Genomic DNA, 18,536 nt, shown 5'->3' on the forward strand with positions numbered 1-18,536 from the left:
TAACGAAGAAATCCTGTCTTTTTGCTCTTCTAAGCGCTCTTATAAGTGTGAAATTTACAAGTCAACAATAAGGTAGAAAATATGGCTAGAGTGTCTACACAACAATTAAACACGGGAAGGGCTCTCTTTACATTTTTCACCAAGAATACGTCGCTTTAATCGAACTTAAAAGCATTGCAGTCATCAGATATTTCTATTTGTAACAAATCTTCCTGACTATTATCTTTTTCGATATTTGAAGAACGTTTTTACCAGGTTGTTTGCCTTTGCTAAAACGTGTTAACATTGTGGTTACGAGCGCTATTCTGATTGAATAGTAGCCCGTGCTGTGTAAATAGTTCACATCGAATCCAAAACAATACCGTTTCGTTTCTGAGGAAACGAAACAAAAAGGGGGCTTACCCCCACCCCTTCTATTTTGTTGAACGAATGCAAGACCCTAGGGGCTCAAACTTTTTCGCCCCAAGAAAGATATATCTTCACTCCTTTCCAACTCCACTCCACACCCCGCTTTTTTCCCCTTTGGACTACATCTGTAACCACTCTATATCTAACGACTCGATGTCTTTATTTGTGTTTTATTGCGTTTCTCCATTCTCTAAACGCATCAGGTTACAACCGGTACCTTTCATGATCTAAGATCTATTTTACAAGAGTTTCTTTATTTACATAATATAATCTGATCGATGTCGCGATGAAAAACAGTTTACAGTGCTCAAAAAGCCCAAAAGTTTGACAACTGTCAATTTATTCACATTCTTACGTGCAGATTTAATCCAATCAGAAATCAACTGTAAGCTATCCACGGCTTTTGCTTGGATAATGACTGCACAAAACAATCTGTTTAATTAAAATAAAGTTGTCACACTTTTGGGCTCCTTGCTGTAACACGCTTGGCCATACTGAGAAATCTCCTCCACCTCGAGATGTGGAATTTAAAAAGACCTCGCTTGAAAGCAATAAATAAATAAAACAATATTTTACAAATTCTAAAATTCACCAATTCCAATTCCCTACATAAGTTCATTGATTATACAGCTTTAATAAGGCCATAGTCGAATTCTCCTCCCACAGAAGATAATCCCATATCAGCGCCCTGCTTCAGAGCTAACACAGATTTGTATCCAGCGGACAGAGCAGACATATGATGAAAGAATGCCTCTTTTTCAACTTGGACGCTGAATTTGTTGATTCCGTATTCCTTAAAAAGAGCACTAACCTAGGAAAAACAAAAATAATTAAATCAAGTTAGATGTACAGAATGCAAAGTATAAACAACGGACAGCTTGGAAATACAGTTAACTCTATCTAAAACGGACACCGCCGGGACCAGCTGCAACTGTCCGTTTTAGAGAGGTGTCTGTCTTAGAGGGAGTTTAGTTACAGTAAAATGACTGAAAAACGGCAGGGATGGGACCAACACCAGGTGTCCGTCTTTTAAAAGAGGTGTCCGTCTTATAGAGGTGTCCGTTAAGAGAGAGTTGAGTGTATTCTAAACACGCAAAGAGACACTACATTTTTAAGTTTGGCGCACTAACATATCTTATTTTCTGAAAAACTAAATGAACAAATTGAATGACAGAGTGGGGCTGGAGGGCGCTTTTTTTTTTTCGCGCGTCTCGCTCCCAGATTTTTAACGGCCATTATTCCCCTTGCCTTTTTTTTCGCTTCCCACTAGACAAAGTTAGGAAACAGAGGGACTGCTCGTAGACTGATGTAGTATAAGTTCTTTTTACCAAGATTTCTCCTTACTTTTTTCTTTCTATTTGCGTTTCAAAACTCTTTCATGGGTTTTAAATTGGACGGGATACAAGTTATTGAGCATTCTCTAACAACGTAAAATACAAAAAAGTTTAACCTCTAAAATAGAGGCTTATAATCGGCAACGTTACATCTTTCATGATCTATGGTCTAAATATATCTATGATCTAAAGGATTTTGCGTCTGAGATTTGGGGTTATTTGTTCTTTTTGTGAGGGAGGGTGGGAGGCTTGTTTCCGATGTATTACATTATTACACCAGACCAACCTGTTGAATAATTCTTTGTTCATTTGCTGAGGGTGCTACCTGGACATGAATAGCACCAACTGTGACATCAGACGAGTGCCGCCAGAAATGAGGATCACGGTATGACAAAACACCATCCAGCGATAAAATCTGAAAGAAAACAAAACACGAATTCTTCCAGTTAGCAAACAAACAAAAAAAACAGTGCAATGATGCCAACTTAAAAATAAACTTACAAAGGTTCCTAATCACAGTCTGTTTAATTTGGATCCATTTTGCTCATGCGCGACGTGTCACGCATCTCGCAGGTAAAACCCGTGTAACCTCTTTTGAGCCTTCTTTAGAGGATAAAATGACCATTTTGAGGTAGCTTTGTTTGGGTCGGCATCAATAGATTTAGAGTTCGAACCTGCCTATTCTGTAGTCCAGGCGTTTTTGGTGGGCGAGCGTTTGAATTCAAAGACGCGAGTGCTTGACTCCTACTCCTTTGTCCGTTTTTCCACTCGCCCAGCCCTTACACCACTAAATGGAATATTTAGTGCTCGCTCGTCCAAAATACGCCCGCACTGCAAACTAAACCTGCCAACCTTGATCGTGATGTATTATTGAGCAAGACACAACAACCTTGCAGCGCTTCAATCCTTATGAGCTATATTTCTGGCTTAGATTGCAGAACAGTTGGTTTAGCGTGGTGCTCGGAAGAAAATGAGGCGCGCGAGTCGCAGAGTCATCCACCCACGCGTGTTCATCGCGTGTGTCTCGCGCTCTGGCAAGAACCCGCAAAACCGGCTATAATTAGGTTATTTAATGCAATGTAATGATGATCACTTGATCAGAAGCAAACCTTGTTAAAAGCGCTGCCTAAAGTTTTCTCCAGGTTAATAGGTGTTCTAAGCAGTAACACTTGTGAAGACTCCTGAAGCAATGGAAGAACACTAAGGAAGATCAAAACTGCGATGAATAATGAGCACAGTGGATCAGCGATGAAGAATCCAAACTGTTCAATCAGTATAGATGATACTATGACTCCTACACTGCCCAAGGTATCAGCAACAACGTGTAGAAAAACCCCTGAAAGAAAAAACACAACGTTTGTACAGAATGCATGCTCATTGGTAAGTACATAATATAACAGTCATATTGTGTACCGACATAGCTCTGCATAGCCACACAGTGACTCTACTTACTGAACCCGCAATTTCGTCAGGGATGTTGCTAAGTAATATATAAAAAAAAAAAAAAAAAAAAATTTTTTTTTTTTTTTTTTTTTTTTTTTTTTTTTTTTTTTTTTTTGGTATTTAGTTTTTTGGGAGGAAAAGAAAAAAAAAAAAAAAAAAAATAAATAAAAAAAAAAAAAAAAAAAAAAAATACAAAGTGGAAGGAAGAAGACCAGTATATAAAAAAAAAGGGGTAGGGGATAAAATCAAAAAAAAACAAAAAAAAAAAAAAAATCGCGGGGGCAGGGCTGGAACCGAGCACCCCCACACAACAACACAACCCCCCCCCCCCCCCCCCCCCCCCCCCCCTCCACATGATGTCATAACTTTCGGAATGTTCGTGCCAATTATGATTGGACAAAACGAATTGGAAATCTTCGGGACTTTTAACGAGGATTTTTGAGATCGAGAATTGAATACTCTTCAAGTTCATTGTTCGTAAACCGCCTCAAAATTTCTCAATATTTCCATCCTTGTTACAGGAAATTATTAAATCTTGACCCCTAAGTGTTTTTCTCGGTGTTCTTGTACCTTCGTAAACTATTTAAAACTACTATTTTGAGGTTTCCATCGTTGTAACGTTAATTTTGTACACCGCAAAAATTAGTATCTATGCAGAGGTTCTTTTGAGCCAATTTAAAGCCATCTTAAGGGTTTGAGATGAAATTCCCAACAGTCACTTTGTCACTGATTAAGAACTTGCCGTGCAAAATTAATTTGCGTAAATTTGCCCATGATTCCTGGTTCAAGTGTGAGTCATACTACTCGCTCACGTTATCTGTACTTATACCTAATCGACTTTGGCGCTCGCGGTTCAGGCGAGTTTGGTCGGCCATGGTCGCATTTGGCGAGACGAGTCGAGCCAATACATGGCGAGACCAAACGAGCTGAAGGCCGGGACAGGACGATAGGTATTACCACCCAATTCAGCCAAAAATTCGGTATTTAACGCTCTGTTGAAGCCATGCTTGCCAGGTACGTAGTGCAAATTGTGTTGACCTGCTTGTGTGATACTTTTGTTCTCAACACTTTTATCTGGTTCCTCTTCTGCCTTTGTTCCACTCGTTGTGAGCATCTCAAATCAAAATCAAAAAGCGAAAAATGTGAAATTCCAACTCCAGCAGTCTGAATGTCAGTACTCGCGGCAAACATCGCACAATTGGCGAGCGCGCTCAAGTTAGTTTTGGCGGAAAGTTCTCCTACTATCGCTTAACACCAGCTAAATTAAATTACGAGGCTGTATTGGTAAACCTCTCAATTCATCGCCGGTCACTACTACAGTGACAGTGAATGGTGGCAATCAGGTCAGTGACTGATATCGAAGATATCAGGACAGTAGATCGCGCTCTGATTGGCTACTTGCGAATTTGGGTACGGTAATCTGACAGATCACAGGCAAAGAACCAATCAAACGCACCAACTATCACTTCATTGTTGATTACCAATGATATCTTACCTTGCATGTTTACACTGCGATCATGGTGATGATCATCGTGGGCGTGGCCGTGTCCATGGCTGTGACCGTGGCCGTGACCATGGTGACCGTGACCATGGTGACTGTGACCATGGGAGCTGCCACCGTGTGAGTGCGCATGTCTAAAAGCAAAGATACCCACCAAGTTTACCAGAAGTCCTCCAACGGAGACAACCTGAAAATGTAAAAAAAATATATATATATAGGGAAAACACAAGAAAAGGCACAGTATCAAATGCTTTTGGTTCTTCAAATACAATTTTAGCGTTAGTTTTTATCTAACGCATTTGTTAATGACTACAATTTTGTTTAAAGTAGTTTTTAAAGGCCCGTTTACACAGGCGATTTTTGTCGCGCAACTCAATGCAGTATTTGTTGCGCCGAAGTTGCATAAGTCTCCTGTGATATCGCAGCGATAAAATCGCCATGAAATCGCCGCAAGTGTGCACGCTTGTAAAGTAGCGGCGATAGATCGCCGCGATATCGCAGGAGTTTCGACCTGTTCGAAACTTGATGCAACTTCGGCGCGACAAAAAATGTCTCCTCTACCAACTATGATTGCATTGAGTTGCACGACAAAAATCGCCTGTGTAAATGGGCCTTCACGCGTTTATTGATGACTATACAATTTTGTTTAGTCATCCTCGGAGACCAGGGGGTTAGTGGGGGGACGGGCAGCACGGGACAGGATGGGCGAAGACAACAGAGCGCAACAGCCCCTGGGCACTGCACCGAACAGTCCAGAAGCGTGACTCCCCGAGGCCACAAGTGGCGCGAGGGACAGAGAGCGCCGAGTCCACACGAAGGCCAGACTCGTCGTGGATGCCGCCCAAGGAGCAAGGAGAGCCAGAAAGCCGACGACGCCAGCACTGGCGGCAGACCACCCGGTGACCGACCGGAACGCACGGCGGGACCACTGACGGGCCACGCGAGCGAAGATCGCTGCGACACCAGGTGCAGCGAAGAAAGAGGGGAACACACAAACAGAGGGCCGCGAAGCAACGCCGCGCAGCCACAACCCAGGCCCGGGGGCACGAGACCCACGAGAACGAGGACGGGCAACACCGGAGGAGGAAACACCGGGAAGACGAGAGTCGCCGGCCCGGAGGCCACAAAAAGGGCAACAGAGGAAGGAGAAACGCCGGAACGGCGGAAGACAAAGTGCCCAGGGGCGACGCCAGGAAACCGCCCGAAAATCCCGGCCCGAAAGCACCCGCGCCCCCACTAACGCCCCGGGCTCCGAGGATGGTTTAAAGTGGTTTTTAATGAATCCTAAAACCAAAACCAGTTTGGAAGAAATAACCGGACAAATCACAGCGGCAGTACATTTTGCAATCATCCCGTCGAAACTCAAAACAAAATCATGCAACAGGTGGTAAAGGCGGGAAAATTCACAACAACAAAAACAAACAAACAAACGCGTGTTTTTAAATTGAATCTGATTGGCTGAATGAACAAAACGCTCGCTCTGATTTGTTAGCTCGAGTTGCATAGATTCTACCAAGCTTTGCAAACACAAAACAAAATGCTCAACTAAACATCAACTACTTACTAAGAGTCGATTAGTGTTGACTTTTGGCGGATCAAACAAACGCTGAATAGCAGCCAGGAACACAAAGAAGGAAATTACCACCAAGAAAATACCATTCACAAAGCCTGATAATATCTCCACACGGCCATAACTGTGAAAAGACACCGAGGATTAATTAACAACCAATAGAATGGACATATAATTTACACAGAAAAATGTAAAAAAAAGTACTTTAAACTTGTCAGATCCCAAAATTGTCTGGCCACATGAAAGAACTGCCTATGGCTTTCAAATGAATGATCACACACTAGGGTTTCATCCACAGTCTTAAATGCTAGAACCACCTTTCATTACCACATGAAAGTACTGCTCAACTGCTTTTTTTTTTAATAGGAATTTTATTAAGAATCATAATTATTATGGGGTGCAGTTTGACCCTGGGATAAAAGGGTTCCAAATAATAACCTGAATAGCAAGTGTTCCCGCATTTTAGACACGCGAAAATAAAAAAAATAAGGGGCTGGGATATAGAAAACTCTTCACTTGTACGGGAAACCCTTGTTACACAAGGTTATGAAATACAAAAAAAATCATCTTAAACACACCCGTAAGAAAATGTTCTAGAAGATTTCCATCTGGTCATGAGAGCTGCACAGAGTCCAATCACAAGAGCTGTGCAGTCAAACAACATGTGAAAACCATCAGATATGAGGCCAAGGCTATTTGTCCACATGCCATACAGCAGCTCAACACCTGTGAAAAGCTGAAAATACAATCGGCAAGCTATTTATGATTATCATATAACCAAGATACATGTACAACATACCCCCTTTGGATTGGTGCATTTTGCACAAGATGCGCGAACAAACACCCTTATTTCCCATTCCTCGAGCACCGTTACTTTAGCAATGGCAAGCCATGCCGCTGACTATGTACATGTCTACATAATTTATATCTTCCCAGTTGACGTGTATTCTGTCTTTTCGTGAATTGCTGGAGAAAGGAAGCATGGGTGACCCACCCACCACCCTGCAGTGATGACCTCCATACCTGTCGTATTGGAGCTCTCGCTCTCTCTCACCTCGGGAGTCGCCTCGTCCCCATAACTTAAGTTTACCCAGGGTAATTGAGAGTAAGAGCTCAGGTGGGAATTAATTACTATGTAGTTTCTTTTTAAGCTCAAATAGTTATTGTTTGTCCACAAAAACTAAGTACAGGGGGTGGGAGAGAAGGGGTGGTCATCGTTGAGCCCGAGGGGTGGGCGACCGTAGGGGGTGGGCATCGCACACACTGGCAGAAAAGGACCAGAATGATCCCAGGAAAGAGGCGACGGCCAATTCAGGGGGAGTGCCCCCTGACCCCCAGAGGGGACCTCGGCCCGGAGGGCGGATGATGGAAGGGGAACCCATGACACTGTGAAGAAGGAGCGGGGAGGAGACGAAGGAAGAGGCAAGGGAAGTGTAGGACACCGCAGACCCACCCCAAGAGAAGGTGCGGGGGGGTGGAATCACCCCCACAGGGGTGGGGGGAGCGAAGGACGGGGGGGCACGGCCACCACGCTCGGCCCACCCCCCTGGTACTTATTGACCAGTCCCTTAGGGTCATAACACTGATAACATTTTTTAAAGGAGAAATAGGTTGAGTCTGAGTCAAACAAGGCAAGTAAAATCAAGAGGAAATTTTCCTGATTCTTTTATAGCAAGCACATGGGGTCCAACATGATGTGAGCAGTGCACAGAAAAACATTTTAACCATAACTTGCAGAATTTATTCCTCACCAGATTGAGACACAGGAAATAGAAAATCTGTCTAGATTCTGACTGCTCCAAAATCTGCCTCAAAACACTTTGAACTGTTGTTAACACAGACTGCGGCGTCTGGAAGTTATAGATAGGCAGGCCACCAGTGGTGTAGCCAATCAGATTTCCTTTAGTCATGCGAGGTGACGGTCTGGACAGTAACCTTGTGGCTGAAAATAAAAACAACAGTCAGCACTTACTAGACTGTCCACAGCCTCTCTATTTTTCAACACAAAAACGCAAGAGAATCTGCGAGCGAAGCGGGGAAGGGGGGAGAAGGAGGGAACTCCCTGACCCCACCCATCCAGTTCTCTTGCTTTTCTTTCCCTGTGCTCATTGGTCGAAAAAATACAAAAAAAAAGAATGCTGTGAACAGTCTAGCACTTACACACTTGTGAGATCAATAATGATAAACTTTATACATATACCTAACATTACTTTTTTTATGGAGCCAGGGCACCTTTGGGACTTTGGGACATTATTTTAAATCAAATCTGAGCAATGTTCTCACAACTTGCAAGCAAAGAAATCACTCGGATGGTAGTCAGCGGATATCTGGAAGGTTCATGAACAGATCCTCTCATTCTGAACTTTCCAAAACAATTTCAACAACAATAACAACAACGCAGTTAGCTGGAGAGTTTGATTCCTTTTTATAGCAGAAAAGGAAGTTTCCCAGGTTGTGTCTTTAAGGGGCGAAAATGTCTCCGGAAAGGTTCTTGTTGTCAACATGTGGTGTTTTTGCGAAATCACACCACGATGGAAATGGTAATGAAAACATGGCAATTAAAATTAACCCATGCGGGTTGGAGCTGTTGTTCTTGCATGTTATTTCGAGGTCGTTCTTTGTTTCAGGCCATGGGTGATCCCCATGTGCAGTAACTATCATAACTGCTGAATCCATGGATAGTAACTGCGTGGTTGCCATAGTTTTATTTCAGGAAAAGATGGCCTGCTGCCGCACCATCCAAAAAACACTGAGTGACTGGAATGTGAACCGATCGTGTTGCAAGTTGTGAGAATGTCGCTATTCAATCCCAGACCTTCTTTCTGCCCCCCCCCCCCCCTCCAAACTGGAATGGTCCCATGAGACAAATAAGGCCTGAAAAACAACCAAGCTGAATCCTGACACATGCTCAACAACAACACTTACCCAGTACAAAGAAGAAAGCACTGAAAAATGTTCCAGCAGATACCAGATGTGGGTCTGACGGCTTGCCGTGGTGCCACTCATGCATGCTCCATGCCCACGGCTTATCCCAAAGCAGTGCAATGATCATGGCAGATAAAAATGAAGCTATAGAGCCGATTTTGCTGGTCCTTGATGATTCAAGTTTTGCCAAACAGAAGGACTCAATGTAAAAATCAAAGATAAAAACAAGGAATGTAACAACAGCCAAAGGGAGTAATGCTTCCAGCCAGTCGACCTCTGTTGTCTGTGAATGAACAAATGAGAAAAAAATAAGATTGGCTTACACTATGACCATCTTTTGTGCTCAATTTCTGCCACTTTTGTGAGTTTGGTCTTCAATTCATTCATCCTAGAAATTTCACCCTGCTGTAGATGCCAGTCAACTTTCTTCAATACATGTGTACATGGGTGAAAAAAATGAAAACAGTTGTACAGCAAAATTGAAAATTGAAGAATAAATTCCTGCATGCTTATGGATGATTCTCAAAAAGATGACTTCGAAGGAAACAGATTTTGAAAAAAACCTGCTCAGAAACAATTTCGTGCTGCACGAAGTTCATAAACAGCAAGCGCAGCATGCAAGGCCTTTTGGGTGATGGTGGGCCTTTAAGGGGTAGACTATGGATTATTTATAAATAATAAGTTAGGGTAATTTCAATATAAACTGTTAGATTAGATGTGCAACTTACCTGGGTAAAATATGACAACAGCGCTAGTGGAAATAGAAACACTGTAGATATGCAACTGGAAAGTGCAGCAAGTCTTTTTCCACCTAGCAACCATGAAAACAGAAATTGATTTGATTAATAGGTATTTATAAAATGCAATATATGCACTCTCACAACCAAAGCTTTAGTTTTAAAACAATAAGAGATAGAAAATCTACAGTGACATGACCTAATGTGTTTACATGGCCTAATGCCACTAGCATGAGTTAGTTCAGGAGATTTCCAATTTAAAGTGTGTGTGACCTCAGTGGCACAGGCAAGGAGCATGTTCACATGGCTCTTCAAGTTCTTTCCTCTTGAAGTGTTAACCTACTAATCAAAAGAGCTGCACAGAACCTCTCTTTGGAGAAAGTCAGAGAAAACTGAACTACAACTCTTGTGAGGCAAAACAAACAGAACTCACCTCCAACTTCAACAGCTAATGTTCTTGAAACATTCTTGTGAGCAATTTTGAATAAAAGAACAAGCAGTAATAGAATAAGTCCACCCTGTATACAAAAACAAAATCAATAAATCGAGAAGCTGAAAAACATATAACAAGATCACAGAAAAGTGAATACTTTTTTTGCTGTAGAAAAGTCCTCAATACATGTTGACAACGAGCGACATTGCCCAAAAAGTAGCGACAGCACACAAAATAAAATCGCAACAAACAACAACCCATTTGGAAAAACTTAAATTCCAACAAGGACAAGTAATTTTCCTTCAATTTTACTACCAACAGCGATGTGAAGTTTGATAAAACAGCAACACAACGCATTTTTAAATTTAGACAAGCAACACGGGAACACCAGTGGCCATTATAAAAGAGGTTCTTTAAATAGGAACATGACTAACAAATGATTGAGCTTTTGTTCGGGTCAAAATAAAATGGCTGTAATTCTTTTGTATGTAAAATTGATGCAATAAAGAAAAGTCTTTCATTCCATCCCCAACCATGAAAGTGATGTCTGGAATTTGTGCCAAATAAATTGATACATTCCAGTAGGCTTGTTTTCTGGTTTTATTGAAAAAAAAAATAACCAATAAAAACATTACCAGAATCTAAGCAGTTAAAAGTCACCTGTAAGGAATTTTCCCGCTTAAATCTCAGCCACCTCTACGGTATTGCATCTCATGTGAGATGGAATACAAATGCAAATAAGAAATGTTTGCCAGGTTAAACAAAGACTTCTTTACGATTTTTACCTTGTGGTCTGGTAAGCCAAGCTTGGATAATACTAAATAATACCAGTGAATCCATTGGCTTTTATGGTGACCCTCGGCTGACAGGATGTTAAGTAAAAATCGACTACACATTGTTAACAGTCTAATATATGTACTTCAATACTGAGATCTCAAATTCTGCATAGATATAAAAAATTATTACAAATTTACAATACTGGTAGTTGCTTTTATGTTACTGAAACTGTTACATGTGTATGAAGCATCTAACCCTGATTAGTCAGTAGACTTCAGTGTAGATTTTAACCTCACTTTAACTGAAATTAATTTACTTTACACATTCAAGGATACGGTGAACCAAATTGCGAGCATCATTATCGAACAACAAAAGGCACAAAATTCCTAACAGAAATAGTACAGACCCTCGGACCTAATAAATTAATCAGAAAAGTAGGTTAGAAAATAAAAACAACATCTTCTGGTACAGAAAAGAACTCAAGTCACATTAACATAATAAATCAACAGACTGATGACAAAGTTGACAAATTTCTGAGTGATGGACAGGCACTGTCTATCAACACATGAATTGACAACAGATCGTGCATGTATAATCCAGCAGAGGTATTTTGCAGAATGCAGAACACAGAACGCAAAATGGTGGTCAGCAGTTTGCTTGCTGTTATCTTTCACTCCTGCTTGCTTGCGGTAAGCTTTCACTCCTGTTTGCTTGGGGCGAACTTTTATTTGTTGGTTAGGGCATTATGCTATTGACGTTGACTGTCGCCATCATTCTGCGTTCTGCTTGCTGTGTATAATCACTGTTTGGGCAGTACAATGTAATTACTGATATTCCCAATACATCCTTTTGCTATAATTTACTGTAACTGAGCCAGGACATATTTATAAATTTTATTTTTTTACTTATTAGTTCCCCAGTAAATTCTTCAATTCTCCATCTTCCCAGTTTTTTTGGATAATTTTCCTAGTAAAAATATGACATTATTATTTATAAAAAAATGAGCGACTATAAAACAATATTATTTATTTTATACAAACAGACAAAAAAATAAAACTTGAAAATAACATACAGTCTTCCTAATTTTGTATCATGTAAACCTATAGAGTCCTTACAACAGTTACCCTCAAATTTTTTATCTTTCTTTTTTGTAATGTACATGTATATCTTATGAATTAAATAAATTATAAAAGAAAAGGAGTTCACAACTCTGAGAATCTTCTGCCAATTGCTCATTAATAAATTGAAATATTGGGGATTAGTAACATAACTATGGATGACACAAGCTGAATAAGAACAAGCTATTCAGTGACATTACCTTCGATGGACCTGTACCACCGGAATGAAAAAGAACTCCTAATGCCGCCAACACAACAACATCACTGTGCTCAAATAATAAAACAGTTCTGTACAAAAAATGACACATACCACTGTTATTACAGAGTAAGAAAAAACAACGCTTATTGAAAAATATACAATTTTGAAGTTAGAATCTGCCGCACAATTTTTAAACGCACAAAACGTATCACCTAGCCAAACTGGACATATGGTACACTACTACATGTACACAATTGTCACCCCAGTTGAAAATGACCTTCCTAAAGAAAAATCAGTGCACAATGTCTGCTATTATGTCAATCAATACTTGCTAAATCAATCAATGGGATGAGGAACCTAGTACCAAACTGTACATTTCATGTCATGTTCAAGGGCACAGTTAGTAAAAAAATATTGTTAAAAAAATAGTGCAAAGAAATTGAAAAGTCATGCTCAAGGGTGTGGGGGGGGGGGGCGGAGGGCAATGAAGGCAGCTGGAAAATAAAAGTGCTAAAATATCAGTCCTCAGCTTCAAATTGTCCTCAACAATTATTATAAATTTTAAGGGCAGTTTGATGCACTGGGCCATAAGTACAAGTATTGTTATTTTACTACTTACCTTAGAGCACCACAGAGAGTCAAACCTTCAAGCCATATAAGGCCTATTATGGTCGACACTAAAGCATGTTTACCAATCTTGTACCACTGCAAAAAACAACACAGGAAGGAATCAAACTTGATCATACATTCAAAGAACGCCACAATAATCTGAGCAATAAACATTGTACCTGGTTGGGGGTGATCTTCTTTCCTGATGATACAGGCCTTTGTAATATAACAAGGACAACAGTAGTGCTATGAAAAAAGATAAGGGAGACGACAATCAAATCACCTAAAGCTATAATGTAACTTATTATCCAACTCTGCTTTGTAGAGTACAAATAACACGTGAAATGAGTACAAATATCTCACAATATTTGTACTCGTCTTATTCCCCCCCCCCCCCCCCATTGCACAAAAGAAAAACTTGGCAAGTCAGCATTTTGGAAAAAGAAATCGTTAGATAATAGATCTCTTATTAGACATTTAAGTGGGTCGTATCACTGTACATTTTTACTCATTATTTGAATTTTGACTCGCCCTTCGGGCTTGCTAAAATACTGCATGACTCTTAAAAATATACAGCAATACTACACACTTAAATGGAAATCTTCGATATATTTAATATAATTTTTATTTCATGGGGAGGAACATGATGGAGGCCTACAGGCAAAAGGTACATGCCCAAAATAAAAAAGTACATTTCTGGGCTGAAATTTCTTTTGCTGTGTGGACCTTAACTTTTGGCTTGGGTCGAGCGGGTGGGGGGGGATGATTTACCAATCAACTGAATGAAATTATGAACGATTACCGTATTTACTCGATTAAGCGCCGCCCCCGAATAAGCGCCGCCCTCGAATAAGCACCGCATTTAGATCTAAAAAGTTAATAAGCGCCGCCCCCGAATAAACGCCGCAGTACCGATGTGGCGCTTATTCCAGAAATTTCGTTTAACCAAAAACAGCACAACAAAGCAACTCTCAAACAAACTTGGACATTTCTTTCCATCAAAAGCGATGTTTTGCAGTTCAAAGTGATTGGTTTACCGCTCGCTCATAAGTTTTCTATTCAACATTCTTACAATACGTTGTTCTGTAAATGTTGTCAAGGCCGCGAACTTTGCTAGGACAGCTAGCGCCACTTCTTTCTTGAGTAAGAGACGAATATTGACAATCAAAAGACGCTATTTTCAATTACTGTAAAAGATTAAATTCTTTGTGGCATCCAAATTTTAAATAAGCGCCGCCCTCAAATAAGCGCCGCCCTCGAATAAGCGCCACACTTGAGTCGCGAAAAATTAAATAAGCGCCGCGGCGCTTATTCGAGTAAATACGGTATCTTTAATTTTGACTTTCTTTTTTTCCTGTTCAAAATACAAGTGAACACAACTGAATCTTTTATTCGTTTTTTTTTTTGCATTTGTGTGCATACATAACATACACATGGTAATTTATGAGAAAATTAAGATCAGGAACTCCAAAAGGTGGCCACTGGTTGTCAGTAGATCAATCAGGTGGTTAAATTGAAGAGAGATGGGCATTTGTGTTGTTCAGAGAACAGTGGTCATAATATTGATGAAATAATAATCGTGTGACCTCATGGTATATAATATGCAACACAACATACCAAAGCCTGACAATAAATAAGAACTGGACAACATGGAAGGTTTTAAGCTGCTCGTAAGTCACAAATAAACCATAGCTGTGTAGAAATTTGGTGATCACCAGCGCTATCACATATGGTGTGGTCCTGTAAAACACAAAATAATTAATATTGTACATTAAATACAACTTACGATTCCCTTATTCTAGGAAATTGAAGCTCCATGAAATTAATGTAGGGGCATCACGGTGGGCTTAATCTGAAGGAAATGGACATGGAATGGAAATGGATTGGACATGTCTCTAATGATGTCGCTAAAGGTTTGTTCTGGACACCAGAGGGAAGACAGCAATGACAAAGGCTTAAAACAACGTGGGGAAGGTTGTTGCTGCATTTTTGGAACAATTTGGTCTGTGGAGTTCATGGTTTAAATCCCACCAAGGTGACAAGAGAATTTGGCTAAACTGCAGAATACCCCGCAAAATGAGTTTCATCTTATTGAATAACAATAGCTCCTCTTGTTTCTTGCCTCCTTCTTCAAAGAGTTCTGACTCGGTGAATCTCATTTGCAGGGTATTCGGCAGTTGCTCCAATAATTTTCTTTGCCTTATGTTGCCTTTCAATTCTTTACTAGGGCTTAAGCTCTGAAGGAATTTCATGAGTATATTTTTAGCACTTAAGATTACCCCAGAGCTAGTTCTCTGATTCGAGCTTAGAGAATACAGGGCCACTTTAAATCACCTACCAGTGAGATGAGCCGGCTGCCCAAGGGAAACAAGCCTACCAAGCCAAGAGCTTAATATATAGACCCAAGACTTATAAACATATCATTTATTCTTTGTTCTATACATACAAGGCCAAGATACTAAATATTGTATACTCGCTCATTCAAAAGTGGCCCTGCATTGTGTATAGTTGTAGAAGCACCAAAAAACTTACAAACTTGCTGTGATGAATTGAGAAAATTATCTCCTGTAGCTAAATCACGTGTAGCTTTATAATGTGCTAGTGTGGTTCCACTTTTATGTTTACAACAGATATTGTATTTACATGAGCTTACACCTGTATTGCACGTACGGAAGCTTTATTCAGCTCAATTCAGCTCAATTCATATATAAAAAGCACAATTTAACATGACGTGTATATAAAGAGCGTTTGTGTATTTAGGTTTATTTTCAGCCTTTTTTAGCAGCGATCTTGTTTAACAACATGAAATAGTAAATATTGCCTTATAGGAAAATCATTTAAGCTTTCACTATGCATGTACATCTTGTGAAACCGACTCTATTTTATTCGGTTGTTCGATTCATATTTACCCGGCATCCATTCATCAGTACTTGGTGTGGATTCTTCTGCATAAACTCCCTTTAAACATTATTTACAAGACCTGGCAATAAACTCAACGTAAAACTATCAAACTTACACTGTGTATTGACCGATCGGTCCCAGCTGGCGTTTTTTGAAAAGCAAGTTGTCCGAATACATTTCAAGATCCTCCATCTTTGAACGGAAGCATGAGCTGGCAACATTAATGGTAGCAACCGCTGACTGGCTGATGGTCTAGCTTCGAAAAGTTTCGACTGGACGCGAAAAAAAGAATAAATGTAAATTTCTTACCAGTTACAACCAGGACCCACGATATTGACTTTATCTGCTTGTCCTCCGCTATGAAATGCTGGACTAACAGGGAGGCATGGATCGCAGAAAACATTAGACTGACTACCCCTCTAGTCACCCTCTAGTCTTGTTACATCGAAAACGAGAAGGAGCCTGGGTACCAGTCTCCCGTCGGGTACAGAACGAAAATATTCTAAGCATTTTATCTTGACGTCCAGTCACTCTAGTGCAAGATCAAGACATTGACATTTGTGAGTCTCTCCACCCAGGTGTATAAATGGGTACCGGCGAATTGGGGACAACCCTGCGATGGACTAGCATCTCATCAAGGGAGTAGAGTAAAACGGATTTAACAGCTCCGGCCTGATCATCCTCGGAGACCCAGGGGCAGTTAGTGGGGGCGGGGAAAAGTCTATACGGGCGAAAAAAAATCGGCGAAGAAAAGTCAAGAACATGGCGACTAACTGGGCTTCGTGTATCTATCCGTGTAAGAACACACGAAACGACTCCTGGTCTTGCTGCTCTCTGATTGGGCACACAAAAGAAAAAGTTTTGTGGCACCAATCAGAAGTCAGAACGACGGCGACAGTTTGGAACTGGTCCGGTAAGAGGTTGTCCCCAGGGGCTATTTTTTTTCGTTCTTGACTTTTCTTCGCCGATTTTTTTTTCGCCCGTACAGACTTTTCCCCGCCCCCATTAACTGCCCCTGGGTCTCCAAGGATGCGACCTGATGGCATGGGCCACTAGCCTGAATTTCAGACATCCCTCTGTGCCACAGAGGGATGTATGAAATTCAGGCTAATGGGCCACTAGCCCAAACGCAGACTTAACCTAGTTAGACTCTACTTACAAGTTGTATGCTTCCGTCCTCCCTTGTGGGTTTGTCATATTTTATTTTTATTTTATTTTTTCAAGTTAATAACATCTGGGCTTTTCGTTCGTTTTTCTTCATGTGTAAGGAGTGTATAGGTCCTGTAGGCCGATGTCCCGAAGGTGATATTCTCTCGGAAAGGTATAGTTTCCTTTCGGAATCTTTCATCTTATTTGCGAAAATAATTCGAAGAGCTTTAACAAAGCTAAAAAGATATTCCCGACTTCAGCCGGAAATCTTCTATATATCTATAGCTTAGGCAACATTTCATTGTTGCATATCGGTTGTTTATTTCTTCATCAGTTTTTAGATTTAGCTACCTATTCACCTGCTGATCGTAATCGTATTTCTGTGTCCACGTGCACGTGGTTGCTGTAAAATCGACGTAGAATTGTTCAGCATGTTAAGTTCATAGTGTAGCCCTCTGCAAGAGCAATAGACTTGCCCCAAGTCGCTCGTTTTTCTTTGCATCTATAGTTACTTAAATAAAATCGCTTTGAAATCGAGCGAGAAAGACCACTTGAGTAAAATCACCTTTGTAATCGCGCGGGATTTATTTCTGTGAACGCGCGCGCGACCTTACCGAGGAATGGCTCGGAACGAGCGACTTGTGTCACTTGCAGGAAATCGATTCTGGCTGACGTTTATTGCCGCGAAAAATTGCATCATGCTTGTGTGCACTGAATTGGTTTCTTTTATCGTATTGACGTCAGTTTCGTGCGCCGTGTGCAGCTGACGCGCGCTGTGGCGTGTGTTAAAATTGCGATTTTCTTCCCTTTTTGTGGGAAATCATACTTAGGGCCCTTGATGGCTCTCTCATTCCTGTAAGATTTAAAAGGGACATGCACAAAAAAGACAATTGTGTTGTTTGTTCTAAAACTGGTTTAACTGCCGATGTGAGAAGGAAACAAGTCTACTTAAGAGCTGAAAAGTTAAACGCAAGCTTGTCTCGCGAGCAGCGCGCGCTAAGTTGGCGGGCACAGCGCGCTCAGTAAGTTCGCGCGCAATACAATATGATTGACATAATCTCGATGGCGTCACCGGTGGTAACATCCACCGGTGACGCCATATTTCAGAATTGGCGCGCTGCAGGTGAGCCAAAACGCTCGTTCCGCAACGATCCTCCGCCATTTTGTTTCTCATGCCTGCGCGCGCCCTCCGTTTCCGTATCCAGCGGTCTCCTGCGAAACTCACGAGCGACTTGAAACAAGTCTACAAGAGCAACTGCCCTTGCTGTATGTTTAAGAATTGCCCCACAGTAAGAGTGGTTCCCTATATATAGGGAAATTGTCTTTCACAGGTGATTGGTCTTGATGTTCGCTGGTTAGCTGGCGTGTTCTTGTCTGTTTCACGGATACGTTTCTTTCACTCCTAAGTGTGCCTCGATGCCGTGGTTTGTTC

The 18,536-nt window shown here is 41.0% G+C and overlaps 1 protein-coding gene across 1 annotated transcript; it reads right to left on the reverse strand.

The window, feature by feature from the left end:
* Positions 1-562: 562 nt before the first annotated feature.
* Positions 563-16,196, reverse strand: LOC144657677 (proton-coupled zinc antiporter SLC30A5-like). The gene is made up of 17 exons (XM_078518036.1): positions 16,071-16,196; positions 14,672-14,794; positions 13,234-13,300; positions 13,065-13,150; positions 12,447-12,534; positions 11,464-11,542; positions 11,137-11,213; positions 10,352-10,436; positions 9,910-9,992; positions 9,182-9,464; positions 8,008-8,198; positions 6,835-6,992; positions 6,251-6,380; positions 4,681-4,873; positions 2,852-3,078; positions 2,029-2,157; positions 563-1,219 (listed from the first exon to the last, which is right to left on the reverse strand). The coding sequence occupies exons 1-17, from the start codon at positions 16,145-16,147 to the stop codon at positions 1,031-1,033; spliced, it is 2,265 nt and encodes a 754-aa protein (XP_078374162.1). The 5' UTR covers positions 16,148-16,196; the 3' UTR covers positions 563-1,030.
* Positions 16,197-18,536: the final 2,340 nt, after the last annotated feature.

Source organism: Oculina patagonica, chromosome 1 (genome assembly GCF_052425735.1).
Source record: "Oculina patagonica isolate OP01 chromosome 1, crgOcupat, whole genome shotgun sequence".
Taxonomy (NCBI): domain Eukaryota; kingdom Metazoa; phylum Cnidaria; class Anthozoa; order Scleractinia; family Oculinidae; genus Oculina; species Oculina patagonica.

Excerpts from the sequence above, each read along its gene's own strand:
- LOC144657677 (XM_078518036.1), bottom strand. The coding sequence starts at position 16,147 with ATGGAGGATCTTGAAATGTATTCGGACAACTTGCTTTTCAAAAAACGC. Across the intron at positions 6,993-8,007 it reads ATTTCCTGTGTCTCAATCTG|CTTTTCACAGGTGTTGAGCT; the intron begins GTGAGGAATAAA and ends TTGTATTTTCAG. Across the intron at positions 3,079-4,680 it reads TCGCAGTGTAAACATGCAAG|GGGTTTTTCTACACGTTGTT; the intron begins GTAAGATATCAT and ends TTTTTCTTTCAG.